Source organism: Python bivittatus, unplaced genomic scaffold (assembly GCF_059951505.1).
Source record: "Python bivittatus isolate LINGU-HERP-01145 unplaced genomic scaffold, Pbiv_v1 ctg000750_np1212, whole genome shotgun sequence".
Classification (NCBI taxonomy): Eukaryota; Metazoa; Chordata; class Lepidosauria; order Squamata; family Pythonidae; genus Python; species Python bivittatus.
The window spans coordinates 15554-40420 of NW_028277102.1; the positions used below are offsets into that span (position 1 = coordinate 15554).

Consider the following 24867-nt stretch of genomic DNA (forward strand, 5'->3'; position numbering starts at 1 on the left):
TTTTTCACTTTTTTCTTATCTTCTATCTTTTTTTCTTTCATATTTTTTCTTTAATTTTTGTTTAATTTTCCATATTTTTATTGTATTGAACTTTTTTAAAATAAAAAATAGTAAAAAGCAAAAGCTTATTTAGCACTTTTGTACCTACATTGTCAGTTCAGAAGGGCTTGTCCTGGAGGAATTAGAATGTTTCACCTGGGTAGTTATATAATATTCAGTTTTATTAAGATAGCTCAAGTTTGCAGGAAAGTTTCACGTAAAGCAAGAAAGTGCAGGATGCAGGAAGAAAGACACAGAATCCGCTAAGATGAGTAGTAGCTACAGATTTTGAGAAGAGATAAGGAAGTCTTTGAACCTGAAAAACTTGCTAACTGCAGCTTATACTTTACCTAGACTCAGCATCAAAGTGAAGTCAAAGGGAGGATAGAATGGTGGGAATGAACCTAAATTGAGAGGAGTGGGGAGAGCTGGCTCAGGAACGTATTTATTTATTTTATACATTCGATTTGTTCTCTGTCCATCTCCCCCCAATGGGGAACTCTGGGCGCCTCACAAAGTATATATAATCCTAACAGTGACTAGCAATTCTTACAATTACAAATCTACAGTGCTATATATTACACTATGTGACCAGCAGTGGTCACTACGGGGCATCCAGGATTTTCCTCCTCCGTAGATCTTTCTCGCCGCTCGCATTGATCATCACTCGTGCCGGTTGCATTTGGAGTTCGGTTAGCACCAGTATTTTGCTCCCCCGCGCAGCACGGCCGGTTCCTCCCGTCTAAACGGGAGTCCCCATTTAACTACTCACAGATGGAATAGCTTTCGAACTGCTGGGTGAGCAGAAGCTGGGACGAGTGATGGGAGCTCACCCTGTCCCGCAGAGCTGGGCCTGAACCGCTGGAGTGCTGACCATTTCTGACCGGCAAACTCCAGCGTCATTAAGTCCTGCGCCACTGCGCCACCGCACCAGTATTGAAAACTGAACTTTGGATGTCACAGTGGGAAGGAGGAGAGAGGGAAGGAAGGAAGGAATTTTGAAACTAGCTGGGTGGGCTGAAAGATTACTCATGAACAAGAGATAGAGCCAAGAAGTCACAGGGCTTTGTGCGGAAAACACCAGAGCAACGATTAGCAGCTGAGTCAATGAAAACTGGTGAAGAGATGGAAATTGACCTGCCTGGGGTGGCAGAGAAAGCGTTTGGAGAGATCTAACTGAGATGGAGAAAGATGCTAGGAGAAGAAGGAGAGAAGACACTATTGAAGACCTGACCATGGAGGCAGAAGCAAGCAGCCAGTTCCATGAGACACTGGAAGAAACAACTGAAGGAGCTTGTTTGGGAAGGAAGCAGGCAGGAGAGTCAGTCTGGTTCCTGGACTCTTCAACTTAGCATCATGCAAGGTTTGTATCATACTGTGTCATGTGTCTGTAGAGGGTTTTTAAGGGTCCAAAGTAAAAGCTGCTGAAGGTTCACAATTAGAAGTGGAACATCGTTTTTTTCCTTCCTGGATGCCCTGGGGAGGAAAGTCCCACTATAGAGCGCCCCCGCCCCCCAGTGATGGAAGAGTGTACTGTAACTTGTATCTCAAGAATATCGTGGGGATAGCTAGGCCCTTAGAGGCCTGTTGTCTTCAGCCCCGGAATCCATCATTTTCTTGGACTTTCTCTTTTTGGTAATGTTTTGTATAAATTTTTATGTTTTATGTATTTATATATACTTATTGTTTTAAATGGTTTGTGTGAGCTACCCAGAGTCCCCCATTGGGGGGAGATGGCCAGAGATAAATTTAATAAATAAATAAATAAAATAAAAGGATAAGTTTCTCAAATAAAGGGAATAAAAAGTTTGCTGAGTTGTTTTCTTGATGGAAATTGGAACTATGCCCATGAGTCATGCAGAGCTTTTCCTCTCACTCACATCAGTAAATGAAGTCACACAGAGAATCAACTGTGATCCCTAAACCCTTGTCTAATTATCAAAAACACAGTGATTTCTTCTTCTTGCACCAAAGCCTATGGGATTCCCCCTACCCCCAGTCATTTTGAAACCATGGTAGAGATACTTAGTAACTCTCATCAACAGAACTTGATCAATATTTAGTAATTCCTATAAAAAACCTGAAAATCTGGTCCATGGGTACCACAAGGGCTACAGAGAGCATCTGTCAGGATTCATGTTGGCAGGGGCTATGCCACTCTGAAATGTAATGCTTCCCATTGCTGATCTGGTGCCAGGCAACATTTCATATCCTCTTGATCAAGTCTGTGCATCTGTGCTCTTTGGTGAGAGAATCTTGCTTCATTTGCAACAGCTCTGAGACCAAAGACAGTGAGGTTGGTGTCTGAGAACAAGAGCAGATCTCCATCATGATATGTGAAATTCTGCTGCTGCTGCTTCTCCTGGTGTCCTATTTTCTTGTGGGACATTGATGACCAAATGTCTGCTGCATGTACAAAAAGAGGAAGAATACATATTTAATTATTATAAGCCAGGAGACTTCCTGATTAGTGGAATCATATCTACATCTAGCACGGTATTTTTTCCATATATTTTCTTTAAGCCTCCAACCAACAAATTTCAAAGGTAATTCCTGACTTGTACTTAGCCCTGGTGATTATTTTTATCCTTTCCACTGTCTTCTTTTTAACAGGGATGGTTTTCCTTTCCTGGTATCTGGTCTCTGTTGATTTTTTTCCTCATCATTTGTTTTAAGGAAAAGGCTTAAATTTGTGTGTGTGTGTGTGTGTGTGTGTGTCTTGGCACTTCACAAAATAACTCTCTGTGATGCCATCAAATACCCTTTTAGCTGAAGGCAAAGAAGTTTCTCATTCTCTTCAGTGTTCTCCATGATGCACTGCTATATATCATCTGTCTATATCAATCTCTCTATCATCTTTCTATCTTCCCCAGAAAAGCAAAGGTCACTTCTGGTCAGTGGTTACTTTTATACACCTGGAGGTAGAAATCTGTCACTGATCTGATGAGGTAAATTCTAGGTACCTTATACCAACCTTTATAATCGTATTTTATGTATTTTATTTGCAATATTAAATTAAATTAATTATTAATTAAACTAAACTAAATTAAATTAAACTAATTATTAATTAAATTAAATTAATTATTAATTAAACAAAATGAAACTAATTATTTAATTTAATTAATTAATTATTAATATTAAATTTAAATTTAAATTAATTTAATAAATAATTTTATTTGCATCATTGCCAGGCACAAACTGACATTAAAAGTAAAACTTCCTTTCTGAAAAAATAAATGCTTGCAGACAATGAAGAAAGTAACTAAAAATTAAAATCAGTATTAATAGCACAGAACTACCATGACTATATAGTTATTAATATTGATACATAAGAGAATCACCATCTAGTGTTGAGTATAGTTAAATACTGTAGAATGTTATTCTATTCAATTTTGTATCTGAAAATAATATTAAAAAATAAAAAGTACAATATTATTCTATGGCAAAGGAATATTAAGATATAGCAGTAAATAGTATAATGTCAAATGACTAAGTAAATAACTAAATGTAACTGCTAACAATACAACCGTGCAGATGTCTGAATGCAGGCTATGTCACAGCTAACAGATTCTTAGATAATTCCTCTTGAATTTTACAAGCTGATGTAGAAAAAGTAGCGTCTTTATATGTCACCATCTGAGAACAATAAGAAATAGAAAAACATAAAAGTGATCAGCAAAGCCTGCCAGTCTGGTGAGCCTTGGGGTAATTAGATTTCTTTGAATCTCTCTATGGAAGACATCACTGAAAGGTTTCAACCTGCCCAGAATCACAGAAGATTATTCTAGAAGAAGATTCTTGTCTTTTCTTCCATCAAGACAGGCAAAGGAAGAGTGTTACAGTATCTCAAGCTGAAGCGCCTTCTAGGTGTGAGAACTTCTAGCAGTCTTAGATGGGGAATAGAACTAAGTAGATCCTTCACTGGTGATAAATAGGGTTATTATTTTTATGGGTCATCAAGTCAGAGTTGACTCTTTGCTCTCTACATAGATTGTTTTTCTCCAGGACGATCTGTTCTTAACCTGGCCTTTTGAGTCAACCTGCCAATTGTCAAATTACTGGCCAGGTGCAAGACAAGAAGTTCTTTTAATTCTTTTTGATCCAGAGACAATGAACACACCAGAAGGTGAGGCGATTTTAAGCTTGATTGTTAACAGATTGCAAACAGATTGAAACAGGAACACAAGAGCATACTATAAAAGCATAACATACCAAGCAAGATGAAAAAGCTCTTCCCCTACTGTCGGAAGCTACCATAAGGCAATAGCAGAGAGACCTCAAGATGGCTTAGATCAGGATTCCTCAACCTCAGCAATTTTAAGATGAATGGACTTGAACGTCCAGAATTCCCCAGCCAGCCATGCTGAGTTGAAGTCCACCCATCTTAAAGTTGCTGAGGTTGAGGAACCCTGGCTTAGATAACACAGCGCCTGGTCCTAACACTTGTGTCCACGCTCCAAAGTCCAGGGGCAATGCCAGGACTTTTCATCAAAGCCTGGAACTGCAATTCCATGACTCTGTTTTGGAGTCAGGGGCTTTGAAAGTGACCTTGACCAGATGCTATACCTGCTCATCAAAAAATTCCAGGGTCTGAGAACTGTATAGGAAAGTTAGTGCTTAACCAAAACAATTCTGAGGGTTTTCCTCCTCCCCATCACTTCTAAGTAAAAGTGAAAAACAAGCCAGCTAAATATTATTATGATTCAAAGTCAGCTTTCTTAATATGTGCAGGAGAAATCAAACTGTGTCACCTAAACTCCTCAGAATAACAGTGGTCTTCTCCATTGTCACTACAGTTCCTGAAAAAGAAGACTGAGAATCTATTAGGGGAAAAAAAGACTTGGGGTACATTGGTGATAGAGTGTATTGAGTAAAATCAATTGGCATTTAATTCAGTGACCAAGTGAAGCCTATTGTGACAACCCAACCTGCAAGAGGACTACAGGAGAGATTTTTCAGCATAGAGCAATGGCTTAACAGACAAAGCTAATTGGCATTCAAAGCAGCAAACAATAAAAGAATACTAATCTCAAAATATTTTGCCAGAATATTTGCTTTCCAATATTCGTACAATTAGTAATCAAAATAATCCTAGATGAAACACCCTACAAAAAAGGGACATCTGGAATAGAAACCTGTCCGTCTATTTGGGAATGGTTTTCCATAGTAAATTTTAAATAATTGCATCCAGTTGCTAAGGCATTTGATGCATTGCATTCCGTAATATAAACAGGTTAGTTTTGCTGGACGTGTACTTCTCTAAGTCACCTGTTAGAGAAAATAATACATCTAGTTGTCTAGGAAAGAAGCTCTCACTGGTATCAGTGGACATGTCCTGAGTGATTTAATACCTAGAAAGGCTATGGAAATAAATAGCAGAGGAATTTGCTATGTTTTGATTGAGCAATGAGTGCCTGACGATTTTCTGCATTGCAATGTTGTGACCGTGAGGTTCTGGTTCAACTTCTTTGCCCTTCATGAGGTCAACCAGATTAGTTTACATGTTTTAGGCTGACCCATCCCCTCATTATTCCTCTGATTTCAGACTCTGGATTTCAGATTCTGGACTATGGTTCTTCACATAGTCATAGGACAGAAATCCACCTGATATGTTATAAATGCCCCTAACAGGAAACATGACATGACTTTATGAGATGAAGATGAAAATCCAAAGTGAAGATGAAGTCAGTATATCTTTTCTTCCAGTGTAAATGGTATGAGCTTCTCCCATATCCTGCCCTTCTTCTTTGCCATTCATGAGATCAACCAGAGTCCAAGGCTCTTACCCAACATCACCCTGGGCTATAACATCTATGAGAACTTCTTCAGTGCAAGAATAACACACGAGGCCATGATAGACATGCTTTCTACCAGGCAGGAGAATGTCCCAAACTACAGATTTGGGAGACCCAAAAATCTGTTGGTGCTTGAAGGGACAGATTCTGAGCTCTTCATTCACATTTCAACCATGTTGGGCATCTACAAAATCCCACAGGTATGAATGGATGTTGAAGCTAGTTCCAGTTTGTAAAGTTTCAGGAGAATCACTGCAGTCACTTGACTTCCCTCAAAGGAAATGATTGACAAAGCAGACATTCCCCCCCTTTTTCCAACCACCTCCAAAGGAAACCTCAACAGAAGTCTAAAGGAGGAAAAGGGGTGGAAACATTAATGTAAGAGGATTTTTCTCCATTTAAGCTACAGCAAGAAATGTACACCTAGCAGGCATCTTTTTCTCTCTGCAGTGGAGAAAAAGCGTCTGATTTTTGTCCCTAAAAGTAAGACAATTACTCATCTTTTCTCTTTCATTGTAGATCAATTATGGGGTCATCAGCCACATTCCTGAGCAAAAACAGCATTTCCCTTTTTTCTACCGGATGAGTCCAAAACAAGAGCCTCCTCACTTGGCAATTGTCAAGCTGCTCCTGCATTTCCGATGGACGTGGATTGGCCTCACTTCTCCAGACAATGAAAGTGGAGAAAAGTTCAGAAGAAACTTTGAGCTTGTGGCCGTCAAGAAAGGGGTTTGTGTTGCCTACTCAGAAAGCCTCCCAGCACTAGATAAAGAGAAAAAGAAGGACTTCCGTTTACATTTTAGCAACAATGATGTAAAAATTATTGTTTGTCAGTTGGACTTTCAGGCCGCATTAATATTGGCAGCACTAATAATACGAATTCAAATAGCTAAAAGAGCATTTGGGGAGAAAGTGTGGATTGCGACAACTTTGCCAGACATATCTGTAAGATTTTTTTATAGAATGATTGATCTCCATCATAAGCATCTTTTGTTATCTTTCTTAACTCTGGCAAACAAAAGGACACAAAATTATGATTTTAATTCCTATTTCTCTGTTTGTGAGAAGTTTGGGAAGACAGCATTTCAGTGTTCCTCTTCACCCCCTGTTTTATCTAAGAAAGTCTGGAAAAGATGCACAGAAACAGAGAACTGGGAAATGCCACCTCGTGATGTGGTTGCAAGAATCCTGTCTGAGGATGGCTCCAGTATTTCTACTTCAGTCCAGACTGTGGCCAGAGTCCTGAATGCTGCCTATTCCTCCCACCTGAGTCGGAGGAGAAGCAGGGTTGGAGACCTTCTCATACCGCAGGTGGTACAGCTGTGGCACTTAATTTTTTTTTTCTGAATTTCTGCTAATGATCACCTTTAAATTCCTTAGTATTTGTTAGAAATGGGTAAGGTTGAAAATGGGGTGGGATATTCCTCACAGCAATTGCCCAAGTTGGAGTGTTTGTTCTGGCCAAATGTGGAAGCTTGGAGAGAAAGAAGAAGAGAGCAATTCTGTTGCTAGATCTTCCAAAGTTAGTAGTTGTGCCGGTTTGGGAAGCTGGGAGAACAAAGTTATAAGAGAAAGGCTCTTTCCCCATTTGCAGAATAAATCAGCACCAGAATGTTACAGAAACCATCCATTTTCTTAATCATCCAGCATTGCCTGATTTAGCCTCTGGACCAGGGAATTTTTTCTCACTTCTTCTCCTGCCTCCTTAAGAGGATGTGAAGTCTGTGTCCTTCCCAGTGTCTTCAGGGAACACCCAGGTCAGTTGACTTGCTTTACACTGCAGCTTCCTAATCATTGTGCAGCAACCTTTTCTTCTCTATTGGTCCTCTCACTTAGGAACTGATATCAAGATAATTTCCTGGCTCTTTCTCCTTCCAAAGTCAAATCTTAGAATTTGTAGCCCAAACGTTTCTCCCAACCCTTCCCATCACCATCTGTTGGTTTCATAAAGTGATGAGGTATGAAGTTGCAGAGCCCAGAAAGACCATAATATAATATACTGTCATGACATTTGCTGCCTCCATTGCCTTCATTTTTGTGGACTTGCAAATGGCCTGTTGTGTTTCTGCATCCCCAGCATCTGAGAAAGGAAGCAATCTCTCTGGTTTTGATGCCTTCCACTTTCAGGGCATCTCCAGTCAATGGAATGTGCATGCTCCAATCATAGCACAGCAGCAGGAATGGGGCAGGTCTGGCTTCAGGACTATCTGTCATCTCTAGTCTTCTCGTGAGGACCTTCTTCTGCATCCAGGTCTTAGCTATATTCAAACAAACACCAAGATCAGAACAGAAGAGTTCCTTAGGATGGGTCTCCCCTTCCAAACTGGATATTTGAAGTCCTGCCCATTTTTAATGTGTCCAATTATTCCTCCCTTTTTGATATCATAAATTGTCAAAGCATGATTGACCATACTAGAAGGGCATAGTCCATTCCACATTAGAGGGACATGTAGATGTGGCCACCACTGTTGTGCAGCTCTGTTGGACCATCCTCCATGGCTGCTGTGTCCAACTCTTGGGACAGACAACAGCAGATTGGCAACTGCTGACCAGTGACCAGGGAGCATCTCCACTTCAGCCTGAAATGGTTAATATCCCGCCCTTGCTGGCCACCTCAATTACCCTTCACATTCTGCACCTCTCACTCACAAAAACCACAACTTATATTGGGTGCAGTTGAAGTTGGCCTGAGGTTTCTCACTCAAGTGTTGCAGATGAGATGAAGGCAACGTGGTGGGGACAAGGCATAAAAAGGATATTGCTGAGGCTGGTTTCTCACATGGTTAGGTGCAAGTGAAGAAAGGCCCAGAAAAGAACTTTCACACACATTTCCAAATCCCCAAGACTTCTTGGCCCTTTCAGGGGCTTTCTGTAACACTAGTCAACCTCACCTTCCAGGTTTGCCTCCTATATACAGTACCATGAGATCCTAATCTGAAAACACAGAACGACATTTATGCAAACCTGAAGCCCAAAACAGAGCAGACCAGAGATCTTTCAATAGACAGAAAGGACATTGAGAGTAAATCCTTAACTAGACTTCTTCTAAACATTGGAGAAAGAGAAACTGAGCTGCAGTACCCCATTTGGACTTAGGGATCAAATAAGAACATATAAGGTACGGGTGTGATTCTCCATGTCTTTCTAGCTTCATCCTTTTCTAAGAAACTTCCAGCTTTACAATCTTTCAGTGGATGATGTCTATTTGGATGAGAATGGAGATCCTGTTGCTGATTTTGATATCATGGACTGGGCAGTATTTCCCAACAAGTCTGCTGCTGGAGTGAAAATTGGGACTACAGAAAGAGAGGCCTCTTTGGAAGTCAAATTCTCCATCGATGAGAGTGCCATCATATGGCCGACATCATTTCACCAGGTAGCTGAGTCTGCTTGTTTGTGGGTTTTATTACCTTTCTGCTCCTGTATAACCCTCTGAGATTTCAGATTATCAGCCTCGCAACTCTGATCGAAGGTCTGTGTTGGTAAAAGGGCAGCTTGAAGGAGATGCTGCTGTTTCTCCTGGACTTCCAAAGACCTACTGTTTATAGAGGGAATCCTGGCAGTGATGTGGGGCAGGATGGGAAGCCTTGTTCTTGGGTAGCCCATTGCCGCTTGGAGTTGAGATTTCAGACCTGTATGTTAGAAGAAGGCAGAGACTCAAGGAGAGGTTATGATAGGTGTTTTCTAAGGAATTGCAAGGAGAAGGAGAAGCAACCTTATGCTTGTACTGCATTTGTGTGCCTTGAAGGGAGATCAGACTAGGAATCCAATGTCACATGGGTCAGTATTACTTTATTGTAAAGCTATAGTAGCAGAGGCCTCTTCGGAAGTCAAATTCTCCATCGATGAGAGTGCCGTCATATGGCCGACATCATTTCACCAGGTAGCTGAGTCTGCTTGTTTTTGGGATTTATCATTTTTCTGCTCCTGTATAACCCTCTGAGTTTTCAGATTATCAGCCTTGCGACTCTGATTGATGGAAAAAGGGCAGCTTGAAGGAGATGCTGATATTTCTGCTTGACCTCAAAAGACCTACTGTTCACTGTGGGAAACCTGGCAGTGTTGTGGGGCAGGATGAGAAACCTTTTTCTTGGGCAGCCCACTGCTGTTTGTATCATGTAAGGAAACTAAGCAGGCAGCAAAGCTCTTTTATGCTGGAAGGGTTTTGAGTTTGGGCTAGTAGGAAATCGAGATTTCAGACCTACATGTTGAAAGAAGGCAGAGACTCAAGGAGAAGTTATGGTAGGTGCTTTCCAAGGAATTGCAAGGATAAAAGGAAGCAACCTTCTGCTTCTCCTGTATTTGTGAGCCCTTCATGGGAGATCAGACTGGGATCCAATGTGATGTAGGTGAATACTACATTATTGTAAAGCTATAGTAACAAAATCTTGCAAGTCTGAATGTGCTTCTCCCTTCCTTCACTTTATATTTTTGAGAATTAGGGAGGTCTTGTCTGAGACATTTGCATACATTACAGTCCTGCCACGGACTCAGCCCTCTTTTATCTGAACGTTGTCTTGGTAGTGGCTCTTCCACCTGTCCTTCAAGGCTACTCCCACTGCCTTCTACAGCTTTGGTCTACATTGCCTATACCTCATTATTTCTGGCCATTCAAACTGAAACTGATGATACTTGCAGTCTACACTCGATCTTGCCTTTTCTTTTCTTTTCTTTTCTTTCCTTTTCTTTTGATAATTTTTATTAAAATAAAAATTTACATAAGATTAAAAAATGATGGAAACATAAAAGGAAAAATAGAAAAAAGGAAAAAATATGAAAGAAAAAAGAAAAAGTGAAGAATAGGAAAAGAAAAAGAAAGAGGAAAAGAAAGATATTAAAGAAGTGACTTCCAATCTTCTTTGCAGCAGTTGCAAACATAGAAATTGCCATTTCCATCCTTCCAAATTCCATATCATGGTTTCCTTCTTCTCATAAACAAACCTTTTTAATCAATAATTCCTAAAATCACCGATTCATTTTTATCTGAACAGAACAGAAACTTCATTATTTACTCAGGTGACCATATCAGAAGTATAAACCCAATACAAGGATACAGGTTACACACACACACACACACACACTAGAACATATTTATAGTAAGTCATCACCCTGCAGTTAACCCCAATATGATCTAAATATTCTGTGCTGTTCAAAATCACCTTTAATATGAAGAGTGCAGTCTTCGTAGTGAAATGCAGGTGTAACCCTTGCAAAAAGTAAGACAATTTCTCCTGGATAGACCAGTGTTTTTTAGTTTTTAAGTAGGAATCTAAGTAAGCAGTTCTTTCTGTTGAATATAGTTTGCAGTCAAAGAGGATATGTGCAATGTCTTCAACAGCTGGTGCACCATAGATACACAATCTTTCTTCAAATGGAACTCTATGAAACTTCCCATATCTCACCATGGAGTCTAGTTGTTCAAAACAAACTCTTGAAAAAGGTCTTCTAAGATGTTGGAGCATGTAAGTCACTTTATGTGAGATGGGTGGCTATATAAATATGATAGATAGATAGATAGATAGATAGATAGATAGATAGATAGATAGATAGATAGATAGATAGATAGATAGATAGATAGATAGATAGATAGATAGATAGATAGATAGATAGATAGATAGATAGATAGATAGATAGATAGATAGATAGATAGATACTTTTCGAGCTGGGAAGCTGATTTGTGCTCAGTCAGCTACTTCAAGGACTTAACAAGTTTAAGGGATGCAATATCCTCTTGGCAGCCACATCCATGACCCTCTGTCTGAAACTTTTCTCGGCCTTCAGGTCTGATTGGACTGGGAATTGGATGAAGAATCCATATTGTGATATGGCATTTGAGAATTGGACAACCCAAGTGCAAGAAGGCATGTTATACAATTGCTCTTCAAAACAAGGTTTGGGTAATTTGTCTGGGTCCGTAGATAAGATCTTCAGCCAATAGTTGAATACTTTAATTACTAAATGGCTTTGTATAGGGGGCATACCCAACTCTGTCCTTACTGCTAGAGATGGAGTAGTTTTGTCCACCCCCAAGATGCATTTCAAGAAAGTGGACTGTATCTGTTCCAATAAGGGGACTTTTATATATCCCCATAGTTCTGCGCCATATGTAATCATTGGGACTATTTTGCTGTTAGGGATTTGGGACTGGAATTAGAGAACCTGGATAGCTGTGGACAGTGAGCTTCCTTATGGCTTTGGCACAGGCTGTAGGCCTTAAAGAACTCCTCTTAAAGTGTGGAAGCCAGGAGCCTGTTTCTGTAAAAACAAGTCCTAGGTATAAATAGGACTTAACCTGATCTGTATGTTCCCTATCCAGGCTCCAGTTATCCCTAGTCCGCCTATTCCTGAAAACAAACAACTACTTGGTCTTAGACTCATTGATGTTCAGGTAGTTGAGTGCACAGTATAAACTAAACTTGCACAGCAGTCCTCTCATCCTTATCTGGGTGTATGACATCAATACCATGTCATCTGGGTAAGGCAGAATATTTGCATGTTCATTTTTAACTGTAGGCATATGCATATCGATTGAATGAAGGGGCTTCGGGATATCATTAATATACAGGTTAAATAAAATGGGAGCCAGTATACATCCTTGTCTGATCCCTTGTTGGTATCCCTGTTAGGGAACTATGAGCGCTTGTGCATACCCTGCGTTAGCATATATTGCCTTAATTAAAAAGAGGAGTCTGGGATCCATGCTCAGGTCTGTAAGTTTCTTCCAAAGAAGGTCCCTATTGATTGAATCAAATGCTCTGCTGAGATCTATAACAGTTGTAAACAGTCACCCCCCTGTGGCTGTATATTTTTCTATTAGATGGCATAAGATAAAACAGTTATCAATAGTGGAGCAACCAGATCTAAATTCAGTTTGTTCTTCAGGGAGCAAGTCCTTTCAGTTACCCAGTCCTCAATCTTGTATAAAAGATATTTGGCATACAATTTTGCTACAACATCAATTAGACTAACTGGTCTATCATTTGAGGGATCACCCTTGTCACCCTTTCTGTAAATGGGGACCACAATAGAGAGCTCCCAGCCAGCTGGAAGTTGGCAGGAATTGTTTAAATGAGTAAATAAAGGGAACCCACCAATTAATATGACATTTGAATAATTCAGGGGGTAGGAGATCTTCTCCAGGAGTCTGATTGGCCTTCAAAGATTGAATAAGTCCTCTAGTCTCCCATTCAGTCACCGGAAGCCGGGGTGGGGAGGGACTATAGGCATTTTGTATATCTCTTTGTGAGTCCTCTAAACCACTGCAACTTGAGGCAGCAAATAATTGGCTGTAATATTCCTCCCACATAAAGGCAGGTATAGGAATGTCCAGGGAGAACCTACAGTCCCACAATGTTTGTCAGGTTCAGCCCAAGAACAGCAGCGAGGCAATCCAGTACAGTTCAGTTCCTCTATTAGCTCGCATCTAATAGACAAAATCTCGCCAGACTCAACCTATGCTAAAGCAACTAGTGGCTATAACCTGTGAGACTCTAGGAGGGGCCAGCCTCATCCTCTTCGTCTTCCCACACTCTTGCTGTGGGCTGAGGAGGTGCTTGCCCCAGAATGTCTCTCCCCCTTCCCGACAACCTTGAAGTTCCATTCCAGAATCTTCTCCGTTCATGCTATCCATGACAATATTCCTGCAATCGTATGCTAAAAAAAGACTGGGTTTGGATTTTTGGCTGCTAATTCTAAATTTAACCAGAGAGAGGATAAATGAACAGACTTCTTACACTTGATAGTTTTCTTATACTCTTGTCTAAGTACTAGCAAGGCAACATAGTTGCTATTTGATGGATGGTTCTGCGTTCGATGCCTAGATAGCCTTCAACTTTTTCTCAGGGAATGGCATTCTGAGTCAAACCAATGAGGGCCTTTTATCTGAGACTTTCTGGGGAGGGCCTTTTCAGTTAAATTTTTTCTTAGTCCTGCACTTAGGATTTTATAGGCTATAAGTACAGAGTTGACATCTGTGCAGGGTGAGGTAACTGTGTCTACCAGAGTCAGGGCTTGATCAGAATTCATATATTTAGTCAGTACCATGGCATTCACTCTGGCCCATGTTATTCTTCTATCCTGATGGACCTCTAGATAGAGTGAAACCCATCTATCATTTGCAGTATGGGGTCTGAGGTCTGAAGACCCATAAAATTTTACAGCAACTGGTTGGTGGTTGCTGTCCACCTTTACATAAACTTGGATGTCTGAGAAAAGAGACACATTGCTATTTGAAACACATATATAATCTAATGTGCTACTTGATTTCTCTTGGTGGTAAGTAAAGGGGTAAACAAAACTTGCCCCCCAGAATTTGCAGGTTACACTTGCATTCCAGGTTTTACAACTGTGTATCAGCAGCGTTTCTTCTCTGGTTCCTAAAAGACCATAAAGGGAATGGGGTGTGAAATTCTTTGAGAATGTTCATATAACTAATATGATCTTGTATAGAGGGTCCTAGCCTTGCATTAAAATCTCCCAAAACAATGATGACTGTTTCAGGAATTTTTGAGATTAATTTTACCAAGTTTGCCCATATATGAAGGGAATAATATGTAGACATTTGCGGGGGTATATAAATGTTTAGCAACACAATCATAGAGACCTTATATTGGAATTTAACAGCTGGGCAAAAAGTTGAAGAGGCACCTATGATCATTTCTGTGTCCTTCCATCCTAGTTCTTCTTTGATCAATATGGCCAAATCCCCTGTCGCCCAGCTTTTCTCTTTTACTTTCCATGCCGGGTGACCCAGGACTTAAAGCCAGGTATTGAAATCTGTTCATCTCCAGGTGTTAACCAGGTCTCTTGTATGCAATCAGGCCAAAATTTGACAGAAATTCAGGTAAATCACATAGTTTATTCTTCCATCCTGCTAGATGCCAAGTTAATATGCAAATAGTTGTATCATTAATCATATCTACAGGTGAGTAAGAAGAGAGACTAACTGGGGGTAGGTTGTAATGCATCTTGTTCAGTCATTCATCTGCAAATATGAGCTCAAGGGAACCTGAGGTATTCAGGTATACACACTGATTAGCGATTTGAATTTTTCTTGGTGATTCTACATAGTGAAGCAGCTTACCAGGACTACGTAGTTCTTTGCCATGTTGACTTCCCTTTGTTGTAGCATTTTGTCTGGTGTCCATGTGAGTCTTCACCTGACACTCCAATGCAGTGGTGTTGGGGTCATCCATCATAAGTTCAGTGCACCTGGGGATCTGGCTGTCTCCAATATTTGGTTGAGTTTGCTGGCATAGAGGTTGCCAGACAGTTCATGGCAATGGGTTCATCTGAAGTGTTGAGAATTTTCTTCTGAAGGATGAACCAAGTCTTACGTCAGAGGAGATAGAGTCATTGACTGGGTGCTGCAGGTTCAATCCATCACCATCTGTTAGAATTGCCAGGTCATCTTCCTTCTGGTTGCTCCTCTGTTGAAAATCCTCAGTTGGATCAAAATGTATCACAGATGTCTGCAGATTGTTATTACTGTTGTTGCAACCCCTTGTAGGAGATATTGTCACTAATTCAATCAGAGGTTCTACTGCTATATATGTTGGTAACAGTGTCTGTTGTAAATTCCTTAGTTTTCTCAATAGTTCATCTTGCTCGCTATTTGGAAGTGCAGCAAAAGAATGGATCAGCTGTGCTTCTAAAGCTTCCTCAGAAACCTTTCCATCACCACATGACTTTAGGTGATTCTCTGAGTTGCTTTTTGTCAAGGTCAAACTCTCAAGGTTATCTGCGGTGGGCAGCTTATCATTCCTAGAGCCTAGAAGTAGGCCTTCCACCTGCATAATTGGGTGAAAAAGTGAGCACATTTTATTATCCTAAAATGCACGTAGTGGGAATATTTGAAACGTACCAAGAAAAGGTTTCATTTTAAGTGGCATATCAGGGATTGTAGAACATTTGAATGTCAGCAAGACTCTTTTACTTCCCCTTTCAGTGGGTAGCCATTCTGTTGCCTGTAAGTCTATCAGATGGGGTTGGCAGTGGAGGAGTTGACTTAAGGATAGCTCTTTTTGTATCCCAAAGACCCCTGTTAGCTCTATTAAGATATATACTGTATGTAGGACAACCTGGTTTGTTTGAAAGATTCAAGGATTCCCAATTCCCCTCTCCCTCTTCTCATCACACAGTAATGGACAGTCCTCTCTCCTACTGGTGTTACAGTTGGAGTTTGAGTGTTTTTTGCTATTGAACGCAGGCTGCTCTCTCCTAGTGTTAGTTTGTTCCTCCATAAGCACAGACAGTTTGTCTAACTGTTTCTGAGTAAAAGCCCCCAAAGACTTTTTTAAAGAATCCAAGTAGTTGTCTATTGGTGTTAGAAAGTCAAAGGTAGAGAGTACAGTCTGTGCTGTTAAAAGACATTGTCTAGATATAAAGTCGTTGGCACTCTTGTTCGTGAGATTCTTGACCTGTCCCTCCCTAATGGGAAATCAAGTTGTCGGAGCCTTAGGAGAGGAGCGTGTTGTGAAAGCATTTTTGTGATCTTCTTGAAGAGAGGCAGAGAGATCTAACAGTTGTTCAATCTCGGTTTGCAAATCCCACTCCAAGGCACCCTGTCAATTCATATGAGTAAAGTTTCTACCATCACTGTTATTATTAATTTACTGGTGCGTCGTTCTTTGTAGCTAAATAGTCGGCAATTTTCAGTTGCTTTGAAGTGATGGTTCTTCTCGAATTCATCCTATATCGCTTCTTTCTTTTCCCTGTTCTCTTTCGTGTTCCACAAAGTATTTAAAAGTGTTCCCTGGTACAGTGTGTCCTACTGTCTTTACTAAAAAAGAATTCTAGAATATAAAAATAAAGGCAAGGTAAAATAAATAAAGATTTTAAGAGCATGCAGACAAGGTGTGTGCACTCTTTCCCATCTTGCTCCTCCTCTCATTTTTGTCCATTCAGCAAAAAGTCCATCAAAGATTTCCAGTCTTTTATAAAAATAATTACCGTATTTTTCCGACTATAAGACGATACTTTTTTCTAAAATCCTTACCCTAAAAACTGAAGGGCGTCTTATTCAAGGAAGTCAGCCGAGAATCGCGGTTGCAAAACTGCCAAACTTTGTTTCTGCAGAGAGGCTTCTTCCTATTGCTAGCCTCCAATCACGAGTGAAATAGCTTGTCTCCCAAACAGACTTCCTCCAATCACGAGCCTGATGTAACTGACGTCAGCTAATGCTGAACAAACCAATTAGAGGAAGGCTGTTTGCAGAGACAAGCTATCAGCAGTTTCACTCGTGCTTGAATGTAATCAGTTATGCAAAAGAGCCTGGAAATAGAGCTGCAGAGAGACGGTTTGGACCTCCTCCCACCGAGTGTATCAGGTAAATGTTAACTAATTACTAAATAAAAATGTGTTCTGCACTATCTTTAAAATACTGATTTTTAAATTTTGGGCTAGAAAAGTGGGGGGCGTCTTGTACATGGGGGCGTCTTAATACGGTACTGCTCCATCATTAATCAAACAAAACAATTTAGCCATTTCCACAAGCTCTGCCACCTTCACAGTCCATTTCTCCAATATGGGTATTCTTCCATCTTTGGGCATATAATAACCTTGCTGCAGTAATCATATATAAAACCAATCATCCATGAGCCTTTTCTAGTTGATTGTCTATAAATCCTAATAAGAAAAATTCTGGTTTCAACTCAATATTTATTTTTTAAACTCTCTGCATCACCATATGAATTTGAATCCAACATGTTTTTACTTTTTCACAAGTCCACCATGCACAATAAAATGTTCTTTCATGTTTTTCACATTCCCAACCGGGATTAAAAGTTTATACAACTTAGACAATTTTTATGGTATCATATATCAATGGTACATCATTTTATAAAAGTTCTCTTTTAAATTGTAAAACAAGGTGAATTTCAAACCTTTTAACTACCTTCTCTGCAACTGACCCATCTGAACATTATAGCTAATGTTCTTGGCCCATTTTATCATACATTATTTAACTATCTTCTTCTGCTTCAAATCTCAGCAGACGTTTATACATTTTACCAATCACATATTCTAAGCTCTCTGTTTTCCCATGCTAGGAAATCTTTATATGTTAACCATTTTTCTTTACCTGCTGTTTCTTTTCTGTAAAATGCTTCTTATACTGAGGTCAATAAAAGTATATTTGGGCATAGCCTGGGGTTCTATCTATTCCATATTCGTAATATGGCGTTCCTAATATAATGATTTTTAAAATCTACATTTAACTTTATCGTACCATAGATCACCATGCCAGCCAAACCTCAGACTGTGATCTTCTAATTCTAAAAGGCTCTTGTTTCTTCACAACAGCCATTCCTTCATACAAACCAAACAGCAGGGAGCAAAATACAATTTAAAATCAGGTAATCCCAGTCCTCCTCCTTCCTTTGCATCTTGGAGAATCTTATATTTAACCCTTGATTTCTTCCCTTGCCATATAAATCAGGATGTGACTTTTTGCCATGTTTAAATGGTGCATCAGTTCTTAAGACAGGTAATGCCTGAAATAAGAACAACATTCTAGGGAACCCATTCATTTTTATCACAGAAATTCTTCCCAACATTGATATTTATAACTGTTCCCATCTTAACAAATCTTTCTTAATTTCATTCCACACTTTAGCATAATTATTTTAAAATAACATACAATTCATGCTAGTTATAGTGATCCCCAAATATTTCACTTTTTTCTTAATCTGAAACCCAGTTTTTACAGAAAGTTCATTTTGGTCTTCCATCTTCATATTCTTTGTCAACGCATCCGTGTCATGTTCCTTTTTGCATTTTACTGGGCTTAGTCAGTTCCCCATTCACAATTATTTGTGCCATTTGTGAAGAATGTATTAACTTCACCCATGTAATAAAGTTCTCTCCAAAGTCCATATCTTCCAAAATTTTAAACAGAAAAGTCCAATTTAAATTGTCAAAAGCTTTCTGTTCACCAAGGAACATCGAAGCAGCTTGTTTTTCATTATGTTGCTCCAAGTACACTAATATATTAAGAACATTTCTCATATTGTCTCTTAATTGTCTCTTAGGTAAAAAACCACATTGTAAATCTTGTAAAATGTTTTTCAGCCTTTCAGAAAAAAATTGTCATGAATATTTTAAAATCATTGTTCAGTAATGAAATTGGTGTATAGTTTTTTGGTAAATCGAATCTCATCCTGCTATATTTGCCCCTGTCAAACTGTCCGGGATCTGTCTGTTATCTAAAATGAAATTCATCATTTTTTGCAAAGGTAGTAAAAGCTCACCTTTATAGGCTGATAGTCCATCTGGACCAGGGATTTTACCTTTCTTCATCTTCTTTAGAGCTTCACAAATTTCCCTTATTGTTATTGCTCCATTCATCAATGGTCTTTGGGTGTCTGTTATCTTTGGTAAATTCTGTTCTTTAAATATTCATCTGCCCTCACCACTGAATTTCTTCTCTCTTATTTTACTTTGTGTAATATTGATGAAGTATTCTTTTCATGTTTACATTATCAATCACTATAGTCTTCTCATTTTGTAACTTTCTTTTCTTTTCCATCTCCTTTCTCACTCAGTAAGCTAGCCATTTCCCTGCTTATTTGCTAACTCAAAATTCTTCTGTTTAGCAAAGTTCATTTTATTTCCATCTCTCTCACTATTAGGATAGAGCGTTGATGCTGTAGAAGTTTAATTTGCTGTGAAATTATTTTTCTCCCCAGAGATCTCTTTAATTCATCTTCTTTTATCTTTACATCCATTAATCTTTTGCATCTTTTCTTGTCTTGTCCCCCCCCCCCATTTGTTTATGTATAAATGTATAAATGTATAAATGTATAAATATATAAATACTCCTGGCGTGAAGGCTTTGTCTTTATATTGGTGGCCTTATTGAGGTTATTCTCAAGAAGTTCTTTCAGATTCCTTTTACATTCCTCCACTATAGATTCATTATGTAGTAGTATTTCATTTAATCTCCATCTATAAATTCTAACTTGCTTCTTAAATGGGTCACTGGATTATGGTCAGAAAAAGTATTTGGCACTATCTCCACTCTATGAACTTATGTGTCCAAGTGTTTAGAAATCCAAAGCATGTCTATTCTTGAAAAAGGTCTACATGTTTCGAAAAATAGGCATATTCTTTAGAATCACCATTCTTATGTTACCAAATCAATTCAAAATTATCCCTCGTTTCAAAAAGGATTTTTGGAATTTTGTCTTGCATTATTTTAGTTTCTTTTACAGATATTCTATCTTGTTTTGGACAGACTACTCCATTCAATCAATCAATCAATCAATCAATCAATCAATCACTCTTTATTACAGTCATAGACCAGTACAAAGCATAAGTTTATAAAACAAGCATAGTCAAACTTGGAATGTTAACAACTTGTAGCAGGAAGCATATATATCTTACAGTAACAGAGCAGGTAGCAAGATTCTGTGCAGCAGCAATGAAGATCCGCCTCACCAAGAGACCAAAAGCTGAGAAAGGCTATCCTCTATAATGGCTTGTATACTTAGAAAACTTTTTATAATTTTGCCTATGCTTATTTTTACATATAGCATAGTCACAATGTAGACTTTTAAGTTTTATACTTTACATTTAATATATTTTTAATCCATACATAGTACAGTGGTACCTCAGGTTATGAACGCCTCTGCTAACGAACTTTTCGGGTTGTGACCAGCTCTGGCCGCAAAAATTTACCTCGGGTTACAAACTGGATCCGCGGCCATTTTCCGCCATGACACGTGGTCCGCGGCCATTTTCCGCCCGTTCCACGTGGTCCGCGGCCATTTTTCCGCCCGTTCCACGTGATCCGCGGCCATTTTTCCGCCCGTGCCACGTGGTCCGCGGCCATTTTCCACCCGTTCCACATGGTCCGTGGCCATTTTTCCGCCCCTGCCGCGTGGTCTGCGGCCGTTTTTCCGCCCTGCCGCATGGTCCATGGCCGTTTTTCCACCCCTGACGCGTGGTCCGCGGACGCCGGAACGGATTAATGGTAATTACACTGAACCTTATGGGGAAATTTCCTTCGGGTTGCGACTGAATCGGGCTGCGACCAGAGTCACGGAACGGATTAAGATCGTAACCCAAGGTACCACTGTACCTAGTTAGTATAAACAACATAAGCTATATCCTAGACCTCACTTGTTGAGTTGAACAGGTAATAAGTGTACTGTAATATATATGCCTCCCACTACAAGTTGTTAACATTCCAAGTTTGACTATGCTTGTTTTACAAACTTATCCTTTGTACTCCATTCAAATTGCCCATTTTATATGACAACTCCATTAGTTTTCCCATACATCCATTAAAAATGTAGCTTTGTTTTCATTTGGGACATAGAGCTCCCATGAAAGAACCTGACTTTCATCAGTCTCTGCTTGATCATAGATAATATCATTTATGGTTGCAATTGTGGATTTATATACAAAAGAACTTTTTTTTTTTTTTTTTTGCTTAAAGCAGCTGAATTCCTCTCAAAATTTTTTATAAATCAGATATTTATCTTTCCTTGTTATATGTGTTTCTTGTAAACAAATTACATCCAACTTTAGTTTCTTCAAATAATGAAATATCTTCTTCCTTTTCTGGGGGCCATTTGCCCCATTAATACTCCATGTTAAGCATTTAAACTCCATTTTTATTTTATAAATTTTGAAACTCTGTACCTGTGTCACCTAATGTAGTGGTATCTTCCTCAGCTTCTTGTGATGTTACCTGCCTAACTCCTTCCATCTGCATCTCTTGCATATCTTTTGGAAAGCGTATACTTGAATTTCGTGGACTGAGTACAATTAGCATGCAAAATAAGATATTTGGCAAGGAGAAAGTCTTTACGACTTTGAGTTAAGAATCTTAAAGTCTTGGAAGGTCTTCAAACAGTTCTTCCTGTCAAGAACCAGTTTCAAGGCAACCTCTCCTTCTGCTCATTGTAAATCCCGCTCTTAGAAAGAGCCAAGGATCCCTGGAAGATAACCCCAACTCAGTGGTGGAGCTTATTCATTAAGCCATTGTGAGATGTGGTTGGATTCTGTTAAATGCTCTGGGGGAATTATTATGACATATGAAGATGGTTCATCACATTGCACAGTGTGTAAAACAGATTTGTCACATTCAAAATACCATGATTATAACAAAACATGGTTCAGCACAGTTCATCATTCCATACGGTAACTCATTTCCATTCGGATATGTTATCCCCCTAATTCAGATATTTTGCTCCATTTTATTTACATTTAGAAGGTGCCTTTTTCCAAGTGTACTGAAAGTTGTCTCCCAGGATACACCAAGCTCACCAGAGAAGGAGCCCCAATTTGCTGCTACGACTGTTCTCCATGTATGGAAGGAACAGTCTCCACACAAGAAGGTAGGTGGCTCAAGAGCAAATTAGAAGCACCACCCAAGTACAAATGTGGGGTCCCCCTGACAGTGATTGTCTCCTTTCTATTGGGATTAGTGACACAAGTCTTATAACAGAAAGGAGATTTACTTACAGGACATACAGTACATTAGAGGAATAAGCAAAACCTAGCCCCTAACTAACTACCAGCAAAAAGAGACCTAAAGCACACGATCCATCTGCCTCTGCTGGGAAGAAAAGCAGAAAATGTGATCTGGGGTTAGCAGTCTTTTAGATCAAGAGCCATCAGGGTGACAAGGAAGGAACCCAGAGTAAATCCTCAATGTTCTACCTCCACTCTGCTGACGCATTTGTGGTCCTTTGATCAGGAGATGCTGAAGTGTCAATGCCACCCAATTCATGAGTTAGACAGCAATGATTTCTGTTTTTCAGATGCAGCCCATTGTGAAAAGTGTCCTGATGACCAGCATTCCAATAAGAAGCGAGATCAATGTGTCCCCAAAGTTATAAGCTTCCTGTCCTATCAAGAAACATTGGGTCTTATCCTGTCTCTCGTTGCCTTTTTTCTGTTTCTAATCACTGGCTGTGTTCTAGGAACTTTCATCAAGTACCGAGAAACTCCCATAGTCAAAGCCAACAACCGGGATCTCACCTACATTCTCCTGATTGCCCTCCAGCTTTCTTTTTTATCTTCATTTCTATTCATCGGTTGTCCCAAGAAAGTGACCTGCCTTCTTCGACAAACTGCTTTCAGTGCTGTTTTCTCAGTTGCTGTCTCTTCCTTGCTGGCCAAGACTGTCATGGTAGTGGTGGCGTTTCTGGCCACAAAGCCAGGCAGCTCAATGAGGAAATGGCTGGGGAAGGGTCTGGCCAACTCCATCGTCTTTTCCTGCTCTGGAGTTCAGGTTGGCATCTGCTTTATTTGGCTAGGAATCTCTCCCCCATTCCCAGATGCCAATCTGCATTCCCAACCAGGACAGATCCTGCAATGTAACGAAGGCTCAGTCACCATGTTCTACACTGCCCTCAGCTACATGGGCTTTCTGGTTGCCATCTACTTCTTGGTGGCTTTTCTAGCCCGAAAGCTGCCAGGGAGCTTCAATGAAGCCAAGTGGATCACCTTCAGCATGTTGGTTTTCTGCAGCGTTTGGGTGTCCTTTGTCCCCACCTACCTGAGCACTAAAGGGAAATACATGGTGGCTGTGCAGATCTTCTCCATCCTGGCCTCCAGCCTGGGCTTACTGGGCTGCATCTTTATCCCCAAATGCTACATCATTATCCTGAAACCTCACCTGAACTCAAAGGAGCATCTGATGAGGAAAACTGATGAGACCTCTTAATTTTGGAATCTATTTTTTTCCCCTATAGTTTACTGGTAATTTAACATAATATCATTTAGAATTAAAGTCCTTTATACGTGTTCTCAAATTCAAAGTATTTTGTTTAGTCAGTAATGGAATAAATACAGCAACATGGTTCTATATCAAGATATCAGACTAACAAGAAAAACACTTCGTGGATTACATGGAATTTATCTGAAGAGGAAAAGCAATATTTGCTATAAAATGTAGGCTTTAATATGACTGTCAAACTGATTCACTACCTGGGTATTTTCTTAACAAAATTTAATAAAGATTTATTCAAGAATAATTATTCATAGTTTCGGGAAAATACAATGGCAAAAATCTTAAGATGGAAAACATCAGTCCTAGATTGGAAGAAGAAAAACAGTAAACTGAATATTTTTACCCAGTCTCAACTTTCTATTTGAAGTGATTCCAATAAGGATTGAAGATAAAACATTGAATGAGCAGCAGGGACAAATTACTAACCTCATTTGTTCAAACCAAAATCTAAAGAATAAATTTAGGATTTTGCAAGACATAAAACAAAGAGGTAGACTGGCTGTAGTAAATCTTAAACTATACTATACAACAAGCTGTTTGACTTGAATAACAAATCAGGTTATATGGCCGTTCACTGAGATAGCTCTCCCAGATGGTTCGCATCTTTGGTTAATTACAAACAGAAGCATGCAGTCCATAAGAGATGACTCAATGATAAATAGTATAGTCCTTCTAAGGGAAAGAGTACCAGGAAGAGATCTCAACCCTACCAGGACAAGATGGATGTAGAGGAGTATGGAGATGGCCTTGAAGTAAATATGTGGCATGCGAGGGAGAGAGGAATGAGTTTGAAAATGCCCTCTGCACATGGGAAAGGCCGTGCTGAAAATGCTGAATGGGGTGGCTGCAGCCAGGCAGAAAGAGCCATCGCCTCCCCACTTCCTGTCACCCTTGTGAGGTAGTCCAGACAAGAAGCACACCCAGAATTACTAGCTTTAATTTTATTATAAGATCACATGAACAGAATCTTGCAAGTGTGAAAGGGCATCTCTCCCCCCTTGCCTTTGCAGTCCCAGAAACTAGGTAGGGTCCCTTCTGAGATATTTGTTGTTCCCCTATTCCTTCTGGTTTTACTGTTTTGTGTGCTGCCCAGGGTTGCGGTTACAATATGGATAGCTATATAGTTTGGGCAGCTATATATTGTATATCTTAAATAAAATAATAAAATAAAATAAAATAAAATAAAATAAAATAAAATAAAATAAATATAAAAGCCTAATGCATATATTAGAAAGAAGTAAAATGCGCCATGACCTTTTGATATCAATCTCTGGTCTTATTTTTTTGGTC

At 39.5% G+C, this 24867-nt stretch overlaps 1 protein-coding gene across 1 annotated transcript; it reads left to right on the top strand.

The window, feature by feature from the left end:
* The first annotated feature begins 5755 nt into the window (after positions 1-5755).
* On the top strand, positions 5756-23511 carry LOC148214095 (vomeronasal type-2 receptor 26-like). The gene is made up of 5 exons (XM_088128569.1): positions 5756-6034; positions 6354-6647; positions 8983-9213; positions 22054-22177; positions 22604-23511. The coding sequence occupies exons 1-5, from the start codon at positions 5756-5758 to the stop codon at positions 23509-23511; spliced, it is 1836 nt and encodes a 611-aa protein (XP_087984695.1).
* Positions 23512-24867: the final 1356 nt, after the last annotated feature.